Source organism: Monodon monoceros, unplaced genomic scaffold (assembly GCF_005190385.1).
Source record: "Monodon monoceros isolate NGI ecotype Baffin Bay Population unplaced genomic scaffold, NGI_Narwhal_1 Super_Scaffold_13, whole genome shotgun sequence".
NCBI classification, from domain to species: domain Eukaryota; kingdom Metazoa; phylum Chordata; class Mammalia; order Artiodactyla; family Monodontidae; genus Monodon; species Monodon monoceros.
This window is the reverse complement of record NW_021703769.1, coordinates 26428754-26445983: the sequence shown is the minus strand read 5'-3', so window position 1 is coordinate 26445983 and position 17230 is coordinate 26428754. Positions and strand designations below refer to the sequence as shown.

At 38.8% G+C, this 17230-nt stretch overlaps 1 protein-coding gene across 6 annotated transcripts in view; it reads left to right on the top strand.

The window, feature by feature from the left end:
- Positions 1–17230, top strand: part of TPX2 (TPX2 microtubule nucleation factor) — a 58289-nt gene that overhangs the window by 26856 nt on the left and 14203 nt on the right. For 5 of the 6 annotated variants that reach the window (XM_029222197.1, XM_029222195.1, XM_029222196.1 and 2 more), the window contains 7 exons: positions 4290–4418; positions 5293–5421; positions 7191–7312; positions 8280–8431; positions 9864–10035; positions 12036–12174; positions 12981–13197. In XM_029222197.1, the coding sequence (XP_029078030.1) occupies positions 4290–4418; positions 5293–5421; positions 7191–7312; positions 8280–8431; positions 9864–10035; positions 12036–12174; positions 12981–13197 (1060 nt within the window). The remainder of the gene's footprint in view (positions 1–4289; positions 4419–5292; positions 5422–7190; positions 7313–8279; positions 8432–9863; positions 10036–12035; positions 12175–12980; positions 13198–17230) is intronic. The other variant, XM_029222199.1, reaches the window with a different exon arrangement.

The following is a 17230-nucleotide window of genomic DNA, read 5'->3' as shown; positions in this document are numbered from 1 at the left end:
TAAGTAGTGGTCCAAAATGGCCATGTCTTCATGTACGTTGCCTTCTTTCCTTCTAATTTTTAATGAAACCCTGTCCATTTAAAAAAAATTAACTAATTTTATTGGGGTATAATTTACATATAGTAAAATGTACAGCTCTTGAGGGCACAGTCTGATTAGTTTTGACAAGTCTATAATGCAACCATGATACCAATATAGAACAGATTCCATCACCTCAGAACATTCCCTTATTCCTCTCCCTTTAAATTCAACTTTTACTGTTCTTTCTGCCTTCTCACTTTCCCGCCTCCCGCCCAGAGGCAGCCACTGTTCTGATTTCTGTCACCATAGATTAACTTTGCCTGTTCTAGATATTTTTATAAATGGAATTGTATAGTATGTACTCTTTTATATCTGAGTTCTTTCACTTAGCATGTGCTTTTGAGATTCATTCATGTCATTGCATATATTAATATTTTGTTCCTTTTTATTGCTGATAATAAATTCTGTTGGATGGATATACCACAGTTTATCCATTAACCAGTTGAGGACATTTGAGTCGTTTCCAGTTTGGCGTTATTATAAATAAAGCTGCTATGAGTAGTTTGCCTATAGATTTTTGTGAAGACGTGTTCCTCTTGGGTGAATACCTAGGAGTGAAATTGCTGGACCATACTGCGAAGTGTATGTTTATAAGAAACAGAATTTTTCCAAAGTGACTGTACCATTTTACATTCCCATTAGCAGTATATGAGAGTATCAGTTGCTCCATATCCTGGCCAACACTTGGTATTGTCAGTCTCTTTAGTGATATTTCATTGTATTTTTTAAAAAATAAATTTATTTATTTTTTAAAAAATAAATTTATTTATTTTTTGGGTCTTCGTTGCTGTGCTCAGGCTTTCTGTAGCTGCAGTGAGCAGGGGCTACTCTTCGTTGTGGTGCGCGGGCTTCTCATTGCGGTGGCTTCTCCTGTTGTGGAGCACGGGCTCTAGGCGCGTGGGCTCAGTAGTTGTGGCTCGTAGGCTCTAGAGCACAGGCTCAGTAGCTGTGGCACATGGGCTTAGTTCCTCCGCGGCATGTGGGATCTTCCCGGACCAAGGCTGGAACCCGTGTCCCCTGCATTGGCAGGCTGATTCTTAACCACTGAACCACCAGGGAAGTCCCTCATTGTGTTTTTAATTTGTATTTTTCTGATGACTGATGATGTTGATCACATTTTCATTTGATTACTGGCCATTCATATATCTGCATATACAGTTGTTTTTTTAGTCTGGCTCCCTGGAGTCTCCCCTGTGCCTGAAAATGTTAGTGGTCAGCCAGGACCGAGTAGAGTTTATACTCAGGCTTAAGTGTTCATCCTCTCTGGTTCTCTTGCTTCTCATTTTGCCTCTAAATTTCCAGTTGTTTTGCCAGCCCTAGTGTTTGTCTTCTGATACCTAAAGCTAGTAAGACTTTAGCTGTGTGCCATTCTACTATATACACATTGGGGAATGCACTGAATCAAATAAAAACCAGTGAACTCACCAGTGTCTTACCTAGTGCATTTATGTCTTTTAAGGATGGACACCTCACCAGTTTCTGCTTTTTCACTGGGCCCCCCAGTCTCCTCTAAACATGCATAGTTAGCATATATAGTAATACATAGGAATTTGTGCAGAGTTTTGGCTCAGACTTTGGGTGATACCTTTTCTGTAGCTCTTTCACTACCGGGACTTTCCTCCTGTTTCCAGCTGCTGTACTGGCCTGAATTCTATCTTTCGTTATCTACGGCCAGTGCGATTAGAGTTTTCTGCTGCTGGAGCTGCCGCATTTGCGGTGTGCCCTCAGGCAAAAAAGCTACTAACTCATAACTCTTAACCTTTGTAGTTGCTTTTCATGGATAAATGTTTCTTTTTTCTGCCTGCTTTTGGTCACTTTTCAGTGCCTTCAAGTAGTCATATTTTTATATATTGTGTACATTTTGTAATAATATGCAAGAAGATTTGCATGATAAATGCACTCTGCATTACTCCATGTAATTGTTTTTATGAGTACTTTTAGAGATTGATATGAAGCTATTTGCAGATGAAAGATCTGAAATTTGGGATTTGCTTCAAAAGCTAGGCGGGCGTGGATGGAGGGAAAATTGACAGTGTGATTGGCTATAAGTTGAAATTTTTAAAGCTGAATGATGAGTGGTACCTGGTGGTTCATTATATTATTCTCTTCACTTTTTACTAAGTTTTAAATTCTTTATGATAAATATTTTAAAATTAGGTACTCTATGCAATCTAATAAAAATTTGAATATATACTAATACATCTTAAGACTTGAGAGAAATTAAACAAGATCTAAATAAATGGCAGGACATAACCATGTTCATGGTTTGAGAGACTCAGTAATGTAAATATGTCAAATCTCCTTATCTGATGTATAGATTCAATGCAATCTCTACAAAAATCCCAAAGGTTTTCATGTTGGACATTGATAAATTGATGCTAAAATTTATACAGAAATGCAAAGGTCCAAGAATAGTCAAAATACTTTTGAAGTGTCTAGTAGATAGCAATATTATAAAGCTACAGTAATTAAGACTTTGTGGTATTACCCAAGGATAAATGAGACCAATGGAATCAAATAAAAGCTTACTCTCTCATATATGGACACAATATATGACAAATGTGGTACTGCAGACCTTTGGGGAGAGGGTGTTTTTATTTCTCTCCCCTTCAATAAACAATGATTGGACAATGGATAGCCACATAAAACAAAATGAGAATTAGCCCCTACCTCACTCCATAGAAATCAGACAGTACAAGGTGGATTGTAGATCTAAATGTGAAAGCTGAAGCTCATGTAAGGAAATATAGGAGAATATCTTCATGACCTTGGAATAGGGAAAGATTTCTTAAATAGAATCCACACAGAAAAACACTGACATGCTTTTAGGGAAGGAGGTTGTTGTATTTGAGCATATTTGTCTAATCAGATGATACCATAAGGAGAGTGAAAAGCCAAGCCTCAGATTGGGAGGAGATATTTGTAACACTAAAAACCTACAAAGGGCCTCATATTCACAGAATATAAAGAATTCCTACTAATCAATTAGAAAAGGATTGACAATGCAGTAGAAAACAACCAGGAGACTTAACTAGCACTTTATGAAAGAGGATGGCCAAATGGCCAGTAAACACGTGAAAAGGTGCTCAGTCTCACTGGGAAAAGCAAATTAAAACCACAATGAGTTTCTACTCTATACCAATTTATATGATTAAAATTAAGTCATCTGACAATACTAACTGTTTTGGAGAATGTAGAGCAGTGTAGACTTTGTAAATTAGTCAGTGTAAGCATAATTTGGTACAAGCACCTTGGAAAATAACTTTAGTTGATAAACCAATGTCTATCAGTGACCTAGCAATCTTACAACAGCAATGTGTACATCAAGAGACATTATGTGAGAATCAACAGTAAGCTGGATAAATAATGGTATGTTCCTACAATGAATGTTACACAGCATTGAAAGTCAGTGAATTCGAACTACGTGAGTCAGTGTGGTTGAATCTCACAAGCATAATGTTGAGTAAAATAAAGCAAGACAGAAAAAATGCTTGCAGTAGTCTGATTATTACATAACGTTTTTTGTTTCCTTTCCAAGCTAACAGACCATGTTTATGGAATGCATGTTTGTATGGTAAAATGATAAAGAAAAAGTAATCATTACTGTAAAAGTCAAGATAGCATCTGCTGCCAGTGTTTTGTTTCTTAGTCTATGTGGTGATTTCATGAGTCTTCACTTTGTAATCACCTAACTTAATTTTTGTTTTGTGTACTTTTTGTTATGTGTTATATATTTTAACAAAAATAGGGGGCCATGGCTAAAAGAAAGTGGAGAAAATAAACACTTGGTAGTAAATTTCCAGGAGATCTGATTTCTAATTTTAAGTCTGACAGCAATTAGCTGTGTTACAGGGTCAAGTCACCTCATCTTTTTTTACTTTTACTCATACTTCCAAAAGGAGGAAGTTGTACTAGGTGATTGCCAGTGCTTTTTTACAAAATTAAATCAGCTCTATTGAGGTCTAATTTACAAACACCAATGCACTTAAGTACCAACATTTTATGGTGACTTTTCAAAAACTATCAGTAAGACAAGAAGGTATTAGATTTTTAGAGCAGAAATAATGCCACTTTTTTTTTTAGAGCAGAAATAATACCACTTTTTATAGCCCTTTGTAGTTTGACATATTTTCACATTTCTGAAGAGTATTTGCATATATAGTAGATGTATTCATTACAAATAAGTTTTGTCAATTCTTCTACCATAGAAGATCTCTTAGACTCTCTGCTCAGAAGAATTTGGAACAGAAAGAAAAACATCATGTACAAATGAAAGCCAAGAGATGTGCTACTCCTGTAATCGTCAATGAAATTCCACCCGCCAAAAAAATGAGAGTGTAAGTAGCCACAGCTTCTGTCTGTTGACATAGATTTTACTCCGTTTGCTCCTATGGTAATAGCAAGCAGAATACGTGGTGCTTGTTCTTATTTTTATCAGTTAGGAATGTATTTTGCTGAAGGTAATAAGACCTCTCTATTTAACTATAGAGGTTTAAAGAATAGTGATTTATTTGCTTCACAGAAGTCTGAAAGTAGTTTGCTTTGGTTCAATGACATCTCTTTGAGTCTTAGGGTTTTTTTTCATACTTGTTGCTCAAGATGGCTGCTCTGTGTTTCTTAGCTTCTTCTTAGTGCTTGTTGCCTCATTATCTGAAGATAGTTACTATATCTCTAGGTATCATATCCATGTTTGAGAGAGGAAGAAGAAGGGTCTGGCAAAGAAAGAGGGGCAGCACCCATATCAGGAAAGTGAAGTATTTTCCAGAAACGCTTATGTTATGCCTCAGTTGACTGAACTGTAAATTAGATCCCCTCTAGTTGCAGTAGAGACCGTTGAAGCAAGTACAATACTTCTGCCCCAAGCAAAATTGGGGTTCTGTTAATAAGAAAGTAGAATAAATATTGAGAAGACAACTAGCTGTCTGGCATTTGTTCATTTGGTGATGAGCGGTTGGAATCTCTTCCTACCCTCCTGAACCATCACCAGACAGCTCTTACCCTGACTTCTATTGGCATTCTCAAAGTTTACCCATTGTAGCCATTGGTATATATGATCTGATGATACTATTGGAAGAATCTTGCTGTTGAAACATGGTTTTTGTCCTAAAAAATGAGAAAATTTAAGCCATGTGTGGTAGATCTGGGGAGGAGGGTAGAGCAGGATATGCTGTAGGGAATTGAGAGGTTATTTTTTGTCCTTTTCAACTCAAGTTCTCACAATAAAAAGAAGCCAGAGGAAGAGGAAGAGGGCAGTGCTCATCAAGATACTTCTGAAAAGAATGAGTCTTCCCCAGAGAAAGCCAAGGGCAGACATACTGTGCCTTGTATCCCACCTGTAAGGTATGATTCTATCCTGAATTTCAGCTTTAGAGTCAGTAGAGTAAAATTACAAATGGGGGGGCTTCCCTGGTGGCACAGTGGTTGAGAGTCTGCCTGCCGATGCAGGGGGCACGGGTTCGTGCCCCGGTCCGGGAAGATCCCACATGCCGTGGAGCGGCTGGGCCCGTGAGCCATGGCTGCTGAGCCTGCGCGTCCGGAGCCTGTGCTCTGCAACGGGAGAGGCCACAACAGTGAGAGGCCCACGTACCACACACACACACACACAAAATTACAAATGGGTACATCTACAGTCTGTTTGATGCACATGGAGCTTGGGAAACTCTGAAAGCCGTAACCATGGTAAGGTAAATTGTTTTATGTCCTTGTGGGTGCTTGAGTGTTATAGATTGAAAAAAATTAACTATTAAAACAAACGTAAAAGAAATATAGAAGGAAAAAGTGAAGGTTCTTACTACCTAAATTGAACAGTTTTTATTTTGCCAAGCTCCCTTCTGGACTTTACTCAAGTAAAATACATATTTTTACAATCAGTGTATAAGCAATATTTGGGTTCTGCTTTATTCACTCGCTATGAGACTATTGTATTTTCTGTACTGCTACAAAATCTTCACATTTACCCTTTCTTTGATAGATTGTTAGCATTCTATCAGATTATATTTAACTATTTCCTGTTGAAAATGCTGTTTCCGATTTTTCACTATTATAAGGAATCAATGAACATCTTTACAGGCAGATCCTTTTCTTTGACTAGTCTCCTCAGGATAAGGAAAGAGGAATTCCTTGATCTAAGATTATGGTCAGTTTTCTGGCTATTGATATTTATTGCTAATTTTACTTCCAAAATGAATGTGTGAATTTACAGTGCCATCAACTTTGAATGAATATTTTTATTTCCTTGTAGTCTCATCTGCATTGAATTTTTTTTACTTTAAAAATTGTTTCAAATTTAACTGATATGTTGATGGCATCAGATTATTTTAATTTTTATGTGTTTGCTGACAAGATTGTGTAACTGTTATTGTAAGCATCTTTTCCAAAGTTCCTCTTGGGTGAATCATCTGTTTTCCTTTTCTATTTATCTATAAGTGGTCTTAGTGATGTTCTCATTACTAAGAATGGCTACTTTATTTTATTGTTATTGGTTTTTTAAGAATGGCTACTTTAAATTGAACTTTTGCTATGTGTCCAGTATTTCAGAAACATTATCTGATTTAATAGTCACAAATATTCTGTGAGAACAAGTATTCATATTACCCATTTTACATTGGAGAAAACTGAGACTCACAGAGGTTAAATAGTTTTCTCAAGATCACATAGGCAGAAAATGAAACAACAGGGTTGGGATTTGAATTCTGGATGGCTTTACTCCTAAGTCTGTTCTCTCTATCACAGTATATATTTTATGTATATTAACCTCTTGCCATGTTTGTTGAAAGTATTACTACTGGTATTTTAGTTTTAGTTTTTCTTGTGGCATAAAAGTTAATCATTATATAGTCAAATTTGTGGATATTTTATAATATCTTCTATAGTCTATTTTAGCTGTTTTTTCGGAAACTTTTTCAATATTTTGGAATAAATTTTGTATCTTTTTTTCATAGTGTTATCTAAGTTAATATCAATTTATTAGGTAATACTTTTTGGTTTTGATGGTTATTTTATCACAGGTTAAAAATCTAATCTATATAATGCCTTTAAATTTTTTTAACCACTGAGTCACTTTCTCCTCTCCTCTCCTCTCTCATCTCCTTTACTGATTTGCCTTTTAGGCAGAAGATTCTAAAAAGTACTGAGGAGCAAGAGTTGGAGAAGAGAATGAAAATGCAGCAAGAGGTGGTAGAGATGCGGAAAAAGAATGAAGAATTCAAAAAATTTGCTCTTGCAGGAGCAGGTCAGCTTGGTTCTGATTGAGTCTGATTTATGAGGGGGTGCTTCTCATAATCTTGGTAGGGTTTTTGAAGTCTCTAAAGCACAAAAGTCTTTCTTGGTCAGTAGTCAGCATAAAAATGTGTTTATTTAGAAACCTGGACATGGGTACCATTCATATCCCAGTGATCATTCCCTAGAACATTTTACATATGTTGGTCCTTTCTTAGAGCATGCTGTTCCTCTCCATCTCTAACTGAAGAAGTCACACCCATCTTTTGAGGCCTTTTTCCATGAGTCCTTACCTCCTTTCTCTAAGTGGAGTTAATTCCTCCCTCCTTTTTTCTCCTAATTCTTTTTCTTTGTATTAGAATAAGAAGGAACTAGGATTGAGACAGAAGATAGAGCAATTGGGCAGACCAGCTTTTTGTTATTGTCTTCCCATTTTATCCTAGTCAGAGGAAAAGACAGCTGAGTGGATCCAGTTGTAGTTATGGAGGAAAGTATAACTGAGAGAGCTGAAGGGATCAGAGTTCTGCTTTGCTTTGGCATAATTATCATTGGTGGAGTCAAAGCTGTGAAGCTCTGCTTATTGGGTTGAAAAGCATCTCTGGAGTTTATAGGGTATCCCTCTTAGAAATGCTTAGTTAAGTGTGCTTTTAAAGTCAATTCATAGCTTTTCCTATCAAAAGTATTCCAGTTTCTCTGTCTTCAGAGCTATGACCACAACTGGGAGGTGGGATTCTTCTCCCCTGTGCTACCTTATAACAGTTTGCCTCTGACGGAAAGGCCTCAAACCCAATAGTACTAAATGAATAAGGCACATATATTGGTGTCCCTGAGGACTGTTTCAAGTGTTGGCTTATATGTAGAGAGTAAACAAAGTTAGATCCATGGTAATAGAAATACCAAAAGGACTGGATAAAAGGGGACTTACTTTATGTTCTCTATTCTTAGTGTTATCTGTGTGTTTTACTCTGCTCCTCACTCAGGGCTCCCTGTGAAGAAATCAGTGAGCCAGGTAACCAAATCAGTTGACTTCCACTTCCTCACAGATGAGCGAATCAAACAACATCCTAAGAACCAGGAGGAGTATAAGGAAGTGAACTTTACATCTGAACTGCGAAAGCATCCTCCATCTCCTGTAAGTTGATAGACTAAATTAATATTCTTGTTAATAATTCAGTGAGGATTCTGGTGTAATATTTGTGGTCACTTAGTTACAATAATATAATTGAGAGGAGCATATGTTTTTGAGTTAAGATAGGTCTGAATCCTCACTTTGCCCCTGTTAGCTGTGTAATCTTGGATAAATCACTCTGTGTCTCTGGGAAGCATCTTATCAAGTTGCTGTGAAAACTGAATTGAGAATGTACACAAAACACATAGAATTATGTGTGGCAAATTGTAGGTACAGGCTTGTTACAGCTTGTGCTATAACAAAATTTTTGAAAAAATCTTGTGTCTGCAAAGTTGTGTGCAAAATATAACAGGGTTTATGGGGAAAATGGGATTGGGGCAGACCACTCAAATCCAGTTTTGTTATGAGAGCACTAACAAAAACAGTAACAATCCTAAATAAAAATCCTAGCACTAAGAATTTCTCCTTGCATTTGCAGTCACCATCATGACTTGTTGAAGTCAGTCCTTTGCAGTCTTAAATCTTGGGGTTGTGCTTCTTCCTTTGGGGTGTAAGTCCTTGAAGAGTTTTGTTTCCAATCAGAGACCAATTTTATCAAAATTAATGACCCAAAGAGTAGGCTTCTTCATCAGTCAATTTTTGGTAGGATGTGTGGAAAGAATTTGATTCAGGCAGCTGCCTGACCTGATTCAGGTCCAGAAGCCCAATTAAAATTTTTTAAATGGGACTGGGGATGGGATACCTTTGCAGCTTTTTTCGCTTCTAAGAAAACTTGCTCTTGATTGCTTCAAAACATTAACATGCTTGGGAAAAATCACCTTATGTACTCTTACAGAACAGATAATTTGTTAAGTGCTAGATGCTTTCTCCCCTTTTTCATTTTATTTTTATTTTTTAATTTTTTTGGCCATGCTGTGTGGCTTGTGGGATCTTAGTTCCCCAACCAGGTATTGAACCTGCGCCTCCTGCAATGGAAGCACAGAGTCCTAACCACCGGGCCGTCAGTTCCCCTCTCCCCCTTTTTAAAAGATGGGAATAGACTGTTTATAACCCTGACAACTTAAGAAGAATAATAATCTTGGCTTTACACAGGCCCTTTTTCTTTCTTTCTTTCTTTTTTTTTTTTTTTTTTTTTTTTTTTTTTGGTTCCCGGGCCTCTCACTGTTGTGGCCTCTCCCGTTGTGGAGCACAGGCTCTGGACGCGCAGGCTCAGCGGCTATGGCTCATGGACCTAGCCGCTCCGCGGCATGTGGGATCTTCCCGGACCGGGGCATGAACCCGTGTCCCCTGCATCGGCAGGCGGACTCTCAACGACTGCGCCACCAGGGAAGCCCCGACCCTTTTTCTTTTTATCCTCTGTACTGAGTCTGTGGCTTGTAGTAGATCTGAGCTCTTCCATAACACTTCATTTGGGGAACAACTTCTTTCTTTTCAGGCCCGAGTGACTAAGGGATGCACCATTGTTATGCCTTTCAACCTGTCCCAGGGAAAGAAAAGAACATTTGGTGAGACGGCTTCTACGTATGTGCCCCTTGCACAGCAGGTCGAAGCCTTCCATAAACGAACCCCTAACAGATATCACTTGAGGAGCAAGAAGGATGATATTAGTAAGTTTCTTTCCAGTATCATACCTGGCTGGAGCCTCCCCTAGAATTCCCTTTCCTTACATCTTAGGTGCAAATTTGCCTTTAGTTGAAATCCTCACTTTTGAACTAAAGCATGGCATGTGCCTGTACCTGTATGCAGACAACAAATGTATACATAGTTGAGCATTTCTCAAACCACCCAGCTATCTGTCCACTTATACCCATCAACCACCTTGATCCTCCTGATCAATAATTGGCCAAGGGGAATTAAGTTAACCTGAGATGTCATTACACATCAAGGCTATCTTTACCATGTGTCAGTGTGCATTTACTCACAGAAAATGAAAGCATTCCATTCACTTAAGGTTGTGTGCTTTTTGTTCAGCAATTCAATAAATGTTTTACCACTACAAAGCAGACACTCTGTGTGGTGTAGGGAGTATAGAAGTGAGCAAAACGGACTTGGTGCTACTCAATATCAAGTTTCTAATTCAGTGAGACAGATAAACAGATCATTACAAATTATGGTACGTGCTGTGCATGTGGAGGGAGATGTAAGAATCAAGGGAGGTGCGAGATAGGGAGAGCAGGTCTGTATGCTGAGAAGTCCTTAGCAGGGAAAGAAGATGAAGATAGAGGAGAGAAAAGAGATGACCGATGATTAAGTCCCTGTGCAGGCAGGTAGGAGAGGGATACTCAGCACAAGTGGAGTGATTGTTCTTTGAAAGGAGGGTGGAAGAGAGCAGTGGGTGCAGGTGCTGCTGAGTTTGATCTATATTTCTGTTTTTGTGCCAGTACCACGAAGAGGCTGTCTTTTCTCCATTGTATATTTTTGTGCTGTTGAGTTTGTAGATTTGGTGGTGAACAGATAAGAGTAATCTAATCTAATAGCATCTATCTTTATGAAAATAATTCCTACGAAAAGAAGGTAAAGAAGTTTCAGGAGTGGAGGTGTGGTATACAATAGTTGTCAAGAGTATAGGGTAGTATTCTGGATAAAGCAGAATCCGTTTGTTTTGACTTTGAAGGTTTCTAAATTTTTTCTGCCTTTGCATGGGCACTATTTAGTGCTATGTTAGGTAGCCAGATGAATTCCTTTAAGGACATCATTTCCTAATATTGTTATTATGTTCTAGTAACCATTTGTCAGATTTTATATTATGAAAATAATGAAATGTCTTTCTTTATTCTAATGGAAATGTAAATATTAACCATGACTTTCCAAATAATACATGACTGTTAGAATCTTATATACATTGCTCTTAGAATCTTGGTCCTGGCAAATAGAAAAATTATTTTCTGCAATTTTTATTTAAAACTTTGTACCGTTATAGCTCAAAAATAGTTATATGTATACTTGAAGGCTGGCTTATTTCTAAAATAAGTAGATTTGTTTTCCATCTCCCACTGTTAGGTACTAAGGTTTAAATTAGAGGATTCATTCTATATAATTACGAAAATTGACAAGGTTGCTCCTGGCCAGATAAATCATTATTTTCTATGAGTGGTGGTGATGATCTTAATATTGATGCTTTGACATAGTTTTTTCTTACTTTTTCCATTTGACTTTCTGTGAGAGGTGGTCTTGATGTTTTGATGTAGACACTTTTAGGGAATTCATAATATTGGGAGTTATTACTTGGTCTTTAGAAAGGCCTTATTTTAAAGCTGGAATAAGTGAAAATCTTATTTGTCAATAACAAGCAAAATAGTTGGCACTGTCAATAGAAAGTCAGTACAGGCCTGTGCAGTGAAAAGGAATCCATCAGACGTAAATGGATTTCAGATTCAGAAGATGATAGCAGAGTTTACCCAAGGGCTGCCTTCATCATACCGTTCAGTAAAGAGTGATAGGGGAGAAAGGACTGAATGTTTATCAGATTGACTGACATGAGCTGAGCTGAGTGTAGAGGGCCAGCCACTCTGTGGTTTGGCATCTCTGGGCTGCCTAGCTGAGTCAGCACCTACAGGTAAACGGGGTCTTGGAGAGCTAAATGAATGTCTATGATCTTGGTTTACAGCTCTGTTACCCTCCAAATCTGTGGCCAAGATATGCAGAGACCCACAGACTCCTGTGCTGCAAACCAAACAGCGTGCAAGACCTGTGACCTACAAAAGTGCAGCAGAACAGGAGGCTGAGGAGCTCGAGAAACTGCAGCAGTAAGTTTCACTGCCAGTGTTTGAGGAGGAGTTCCAAGAACGTGCCTACTTTCTTTTCAGTTCTGTAAGGGGGACAGTTAACTATTTTTCTTGCCTTGGGAATTATGGCATTTGAGCTACAGGCTCTGCCTTGCCACTGTGATGAAAGGATTGAAAGTGGGAATATGGAGCTGTCCTGAAGTGTAAACTGGCAAAACACTATTGTGGAGGTTGCAGTGGGAGAACTTACTTATGATTCCAATAAGGAGTGTCCTCTGCGGTTAATTTACGTAGGTCTCACCCTTTTATGGCTACCCAAGGGAACTGGAACTTAATGTGATTAGTGCTAGAGTTTGTCTCCTGTATTCTTCTTTCTTCCTTCTTGCACTTTCTTTTTCTAAAAAAAATATTTATTTATTTGGCTGCGCCACGTCTTAGTTGCAGCATGAGGGCTCTTTTAATTGTGGCATGTGGGATCTAGTTCCCTGATCAGGGATCGAACCTGGACCCCCTGCATTGGGAGCTCAGAGTCTTAACCACTGGACCACCAGGGAAGTCCCCTTCTTTTACTTCTTTTTAGAAGGGGGGGTTTCCTCTTGCAGAGAAACCGCAATCTTTAAAGTGGTGGGAATATTAGACTGTCTCATTTATTCTTTGCTCTAGAGGTAGAGACAGTGGCTATGAAGAGAGTTGAAATTTTGTTGTGCATGATGGGTAATCTTAATGAGTATTATTTTTCTGGTTTTGGCTTACTTTGTTGTTTATGTAGTTTTCATTTTATTAAAAAAATATTTTTTGTGGTTGTCACTTAAACTCTCACCTTACAGATACAAATTCAAAGCACAGGAACTTGATCACAGAATTCTTGAAGGTGGGCCCATCTTGCCTAAGAAACCGCCTGTGAAGCCATCCACTCAGCCTATTGGCTTTGATTTGGAAATTGAGAAGAGGATCCAGGAGCGAGAGTCAAAGAAGAAATTGGAGGATGAACACTTTGAATTTCATTCTAGGCCCTGCCCTACTAAGATCTTGGAAGATGTTGTGGTAAGAGTGGGGAGGCTCGGCGAGCTGGCAGAAGTGCCCTGCTCATGACCACAGATCCACCCATTCACAAATGTTTGAGTAGATACGTGATCAGGGCATCATATTAGGAGCTGTGGGTGATAAAGAGACATGTCAGAGGTGGATTTTGCTCTCAGGAAACTTAAAGTCCAGTAAGGGATACAGTATAGGTATAAATAATATAAAGAGTGACAGAAGTGCTCTAAGAGAGGTGACAGTTAAAAGTGCTATAAGTATTCAAAGGAGATAATGATTTCTTCCAGATAGAAGGTTCAGGGAATGCTTTGTGGAGGAGAAAGCATTTGATCTGAGCCTTGGCAATGTATAATAGTCGTCCTCATCATCGTCATCTTCCTGTTGTTACTGTCATAATAGCTGACACTTTCACTATGTGCCAGGCACTGCTCCAAGCCCTTTCTGTATATTAACCCATTCATTTTGATCAGAACCCCTTCAGGTTGTGTACTCTAATTCTCACCAGTTTCAGATGAGGCACAGAGAGGTTAAGTAGCATTCCTAGGGTACTCAGCTGGTAAGTAGTGGAACAAGTATAAGAATTCAGGCACTCTGGCTCCAGAGTTTGTGACCTTACACTTCATTATATTGCCTCTCCACTCTATGGTGGAATTTGGACTTGTAGAAATGCAAATGAAATGGACTGGCCAAGCATTCCAGGCAGTGGGAGTAACATAAAAAAAGTCCAAAGGTGGAAGGCATGGGGTGGCTACTGGGAACTGTAAATGGGTCATTTAAGCTGGAGAAAAGAAGTATATCAAGAGGAGCACCTGGAACCTAGATTAGAGAAGTGGGTTGTAGTTTGATGATGGGCTCACAGTCATGATTTTAGAGAAAATATACAATCAAGAGGAGATGCCACAGTCAGAGAAGAAGTAATGGAGTTCAGCACCTGCATAAGTGCAAAGATGGTTTTCAGGTATATTTCCGGGCAGATGGGGAATCATCCTCCTCCCAGTTTGGATCACCTTATGTCCAGGTACTAAGAACTGTTTTCCCGTCCTCTTTCTTTTTGCTTATCCTTTAGGGTCCCCACAGTTTTAAGTGAAAGTGTGCACCAATATACGGTTGGCCCTCCTTATCCATAGGTTATGTATCTGCAGATTTAACTAACCATGGATTGAAAATATTCAGGAAAAAAACTAGAAAGTTCCAAAAAGCAAAACTTGAATTTGCTGCTCTCAGGCAGCTATTTACATAACATTTACATTGTATTAGGTATGATAAGTAATCTAGAGATGACTTAAAGTATACAGGAGGATGTGCATAGGTTATATGTAAATACTACACCAATGTAAAGGACTTGAGCATCTTCGAATTTTGGTATCTTTGGGGGTCCTGGAGGGACAACTGTATTACCTTTGACTGGCTATTTAGTTTTGTTTATTTTCTTAGCACTAAGTCAGAAGCAATCCGAAGTTATATTTTCCAGGCTTTAAAAAAAGCATGGTGATGCTTACAAATGGTTCTTCCTCTCTTCCCTCGCCGATATCTTCTTTCAATTTGAGAGCTTTCTGCACATGAGACCTCTTTTCTATTCACAACGCTTTTCTTTTTCTCTTTTTCTTTCTTTTTTCTTTTTTTCTGTGATGCATATGTATGATAGGCTAGACTCTGTTACAGAAACTTTTTTTTTTTTTTTTTTTTTTTTTTTGCGGTACGCGGGCCTCTCACTGCTGTGGCCTCTCCCGCTGCGGAGCACAGGCTCTGGACCCGCAGGCTCAGAGGCCGTGGCTCATGGGCCCAGCCGTGGCTCATGGGCCCAGCCGCTCCGCGGCATGTGGGATCCTCCCGGACCGGTGCACGAACCCGCGTCCCCTGCATCGGCAGGCAGACCCCCAACCACTGCGCCACCAGGGAAGCCCTGTTACGCAAACTTTTAAGAAACCTCTGCCCACTCAAGTGATTAGTCTCCAAGAGCTGTGCCTTCTTTGTCATTACCTGGTGAGGAAATTGTTCTGAATACAACAAGGGAACTGTAGTTTGTATGCAGACCTCAGAATCCTAGACCCAGAAGGGCTCAGTGTTTTCATTTTACACATCAGAAACCCAAGGCCCAGAAAAGAGAAATAACTTCCGTGAGGCTTCTGTAACGTGCATTTGGCACCTTACTTTTAATAACATCTTTTTCTCCAAGCTCCTGGCTTTTCCCCCTGCTACAAGTTTTTTGTTTTTTATTTAATTTACCTATCACCCTCTCGATTTTTACTGTATTCTTTGTATCTCCTATACCAATATTGACTTTAATTGACTTTATATATTCTTAAAATCATCAACTCATTTTAAAAGTAATTTTAAGGGGAACATTTAAATCATTATGTAAATGGAAAATCAGTACTTTTTGCCACGAATAACAATAATAGCTAATACTTCTATAAAGCTTATGTGCCAAGTTTTATTCTAAGCTCTTTATATGATAACTTACTTAATTCTCATAACAACCCTATGAAGTAAACTCTGTAGACACTATTATCAGTCTGTTTTGTAGAGGTCAGATAACTTGCCCAAGATCACAAACTAGCCGGTGGCAGAGCTGGGATCTGAATATGCTTCCAGGGTCCATGCTCTTGTGTTAAACTAGAAGGTACCTTTTAAACTAAAAGGTTCTTAGGAAAATATGTGATTATTTTTTAAACAAACATGGTCTACATCCTTTTCCACATCACCGGTATTACCTGAACTCCATTTTTAGAAACACTGATTTAGGAAATTGGTTTGGCAGTTTGTTGTACTTTGGAAATGTTGGGGTGAAGTGGTAAGCGGGGAAGGGTGACTAGAGTTCATTAGGAGTTAAGTGAGATCTTAGAGTAGCATTGTACCAGGTAAGGCCTTGTTGAGAATTCTGGATAAACAGATGAACAAAACACAAGGTAAGTATGTTAGATGCTACTGAATGGTAGGGAAGTGATTGCCAAATCCAACTGGTTCTCAGAATCCTCTTGGATTTTATTGTATAAACAGATTCCTGCGCTCCACTCCTGGAGTTTTGCTTTGTTAGGTGCAGCATAGATTAGAGAGAGCCCTGATGAAGACCTTAGTGTCTGACACACAGTAAGCAGTCATGTTGTTAATAGTAATAACTATTGCATGCTTACGTTGTACTGAGTGTTTTGTGCAGATTATCTTATTTATTTCTCATAACGACTAGAGATAATGTTCTTTTTTTTTAACATCTTAATTGGAGTATAATTGCTTTACAATGGCGTGTTAGTTTCTGCTTTATAACAAAGTGAATCAGTTATACAATGTTCTATTTTTAACCCTACTTTTCAGATGAGGAAAGAGATGCTGAGAGGTGTCTAGTATGCAGAACCAGGATTTGAACCTGTCATCTCCTTAAACACTTATTCTACCCCACAATGCTGTTATCATTGTTTATTTTGGCAAATGCAGTATCTGAGTTTGATGCTGGCTCTTTGCAGCTGTCTCCCTACTGAAATTTCCCGTGACATCACTTCAACTTTTGGATTCTAGAGAAGCAAACCAGGAAAGGAGGCAAAGATGTATTTATTCCCTTCCACTCTTCTTCATTTTTTAGAAAGGGAGGCTTTGAAAGAAGAATGTGGCTTGCCCATAGAAACGTTTTTAAAAGTTGGTGGCAGAACTGAGGTTAGGTGTCTTAACTTCTAGTGTTGGACCCTCAGGCAGCAGAAGAGCCTGCCTCCCAGAGTCGGAATGCAGCTATCTGTCTGACACTGTTGTCTCCATCCGTGTCCCCTGATGCTGAAGCTCTCTTTCCATGCGTCCTTATGGTGTTTCTTGTGCTCTCCAGTGAGTAATTTTAGCAGCAACATTTTAGGGACTTGGGGAGACCAGCAGGCTTTAAAAAAAAATTTTTTTTTTCATACTCCCTGAGATATAACATTGCTTCATGGTAATCTCCTAATTGCTCTGGGACAGGCCTGAGAACTTGTCCCAGGGCACTTGGGGGCATATCCTGCCTTAGGGAGAAGTGCTCACCCCTAACATCCCATCCCCCATCCTGGGCTGCTTTTCCAAA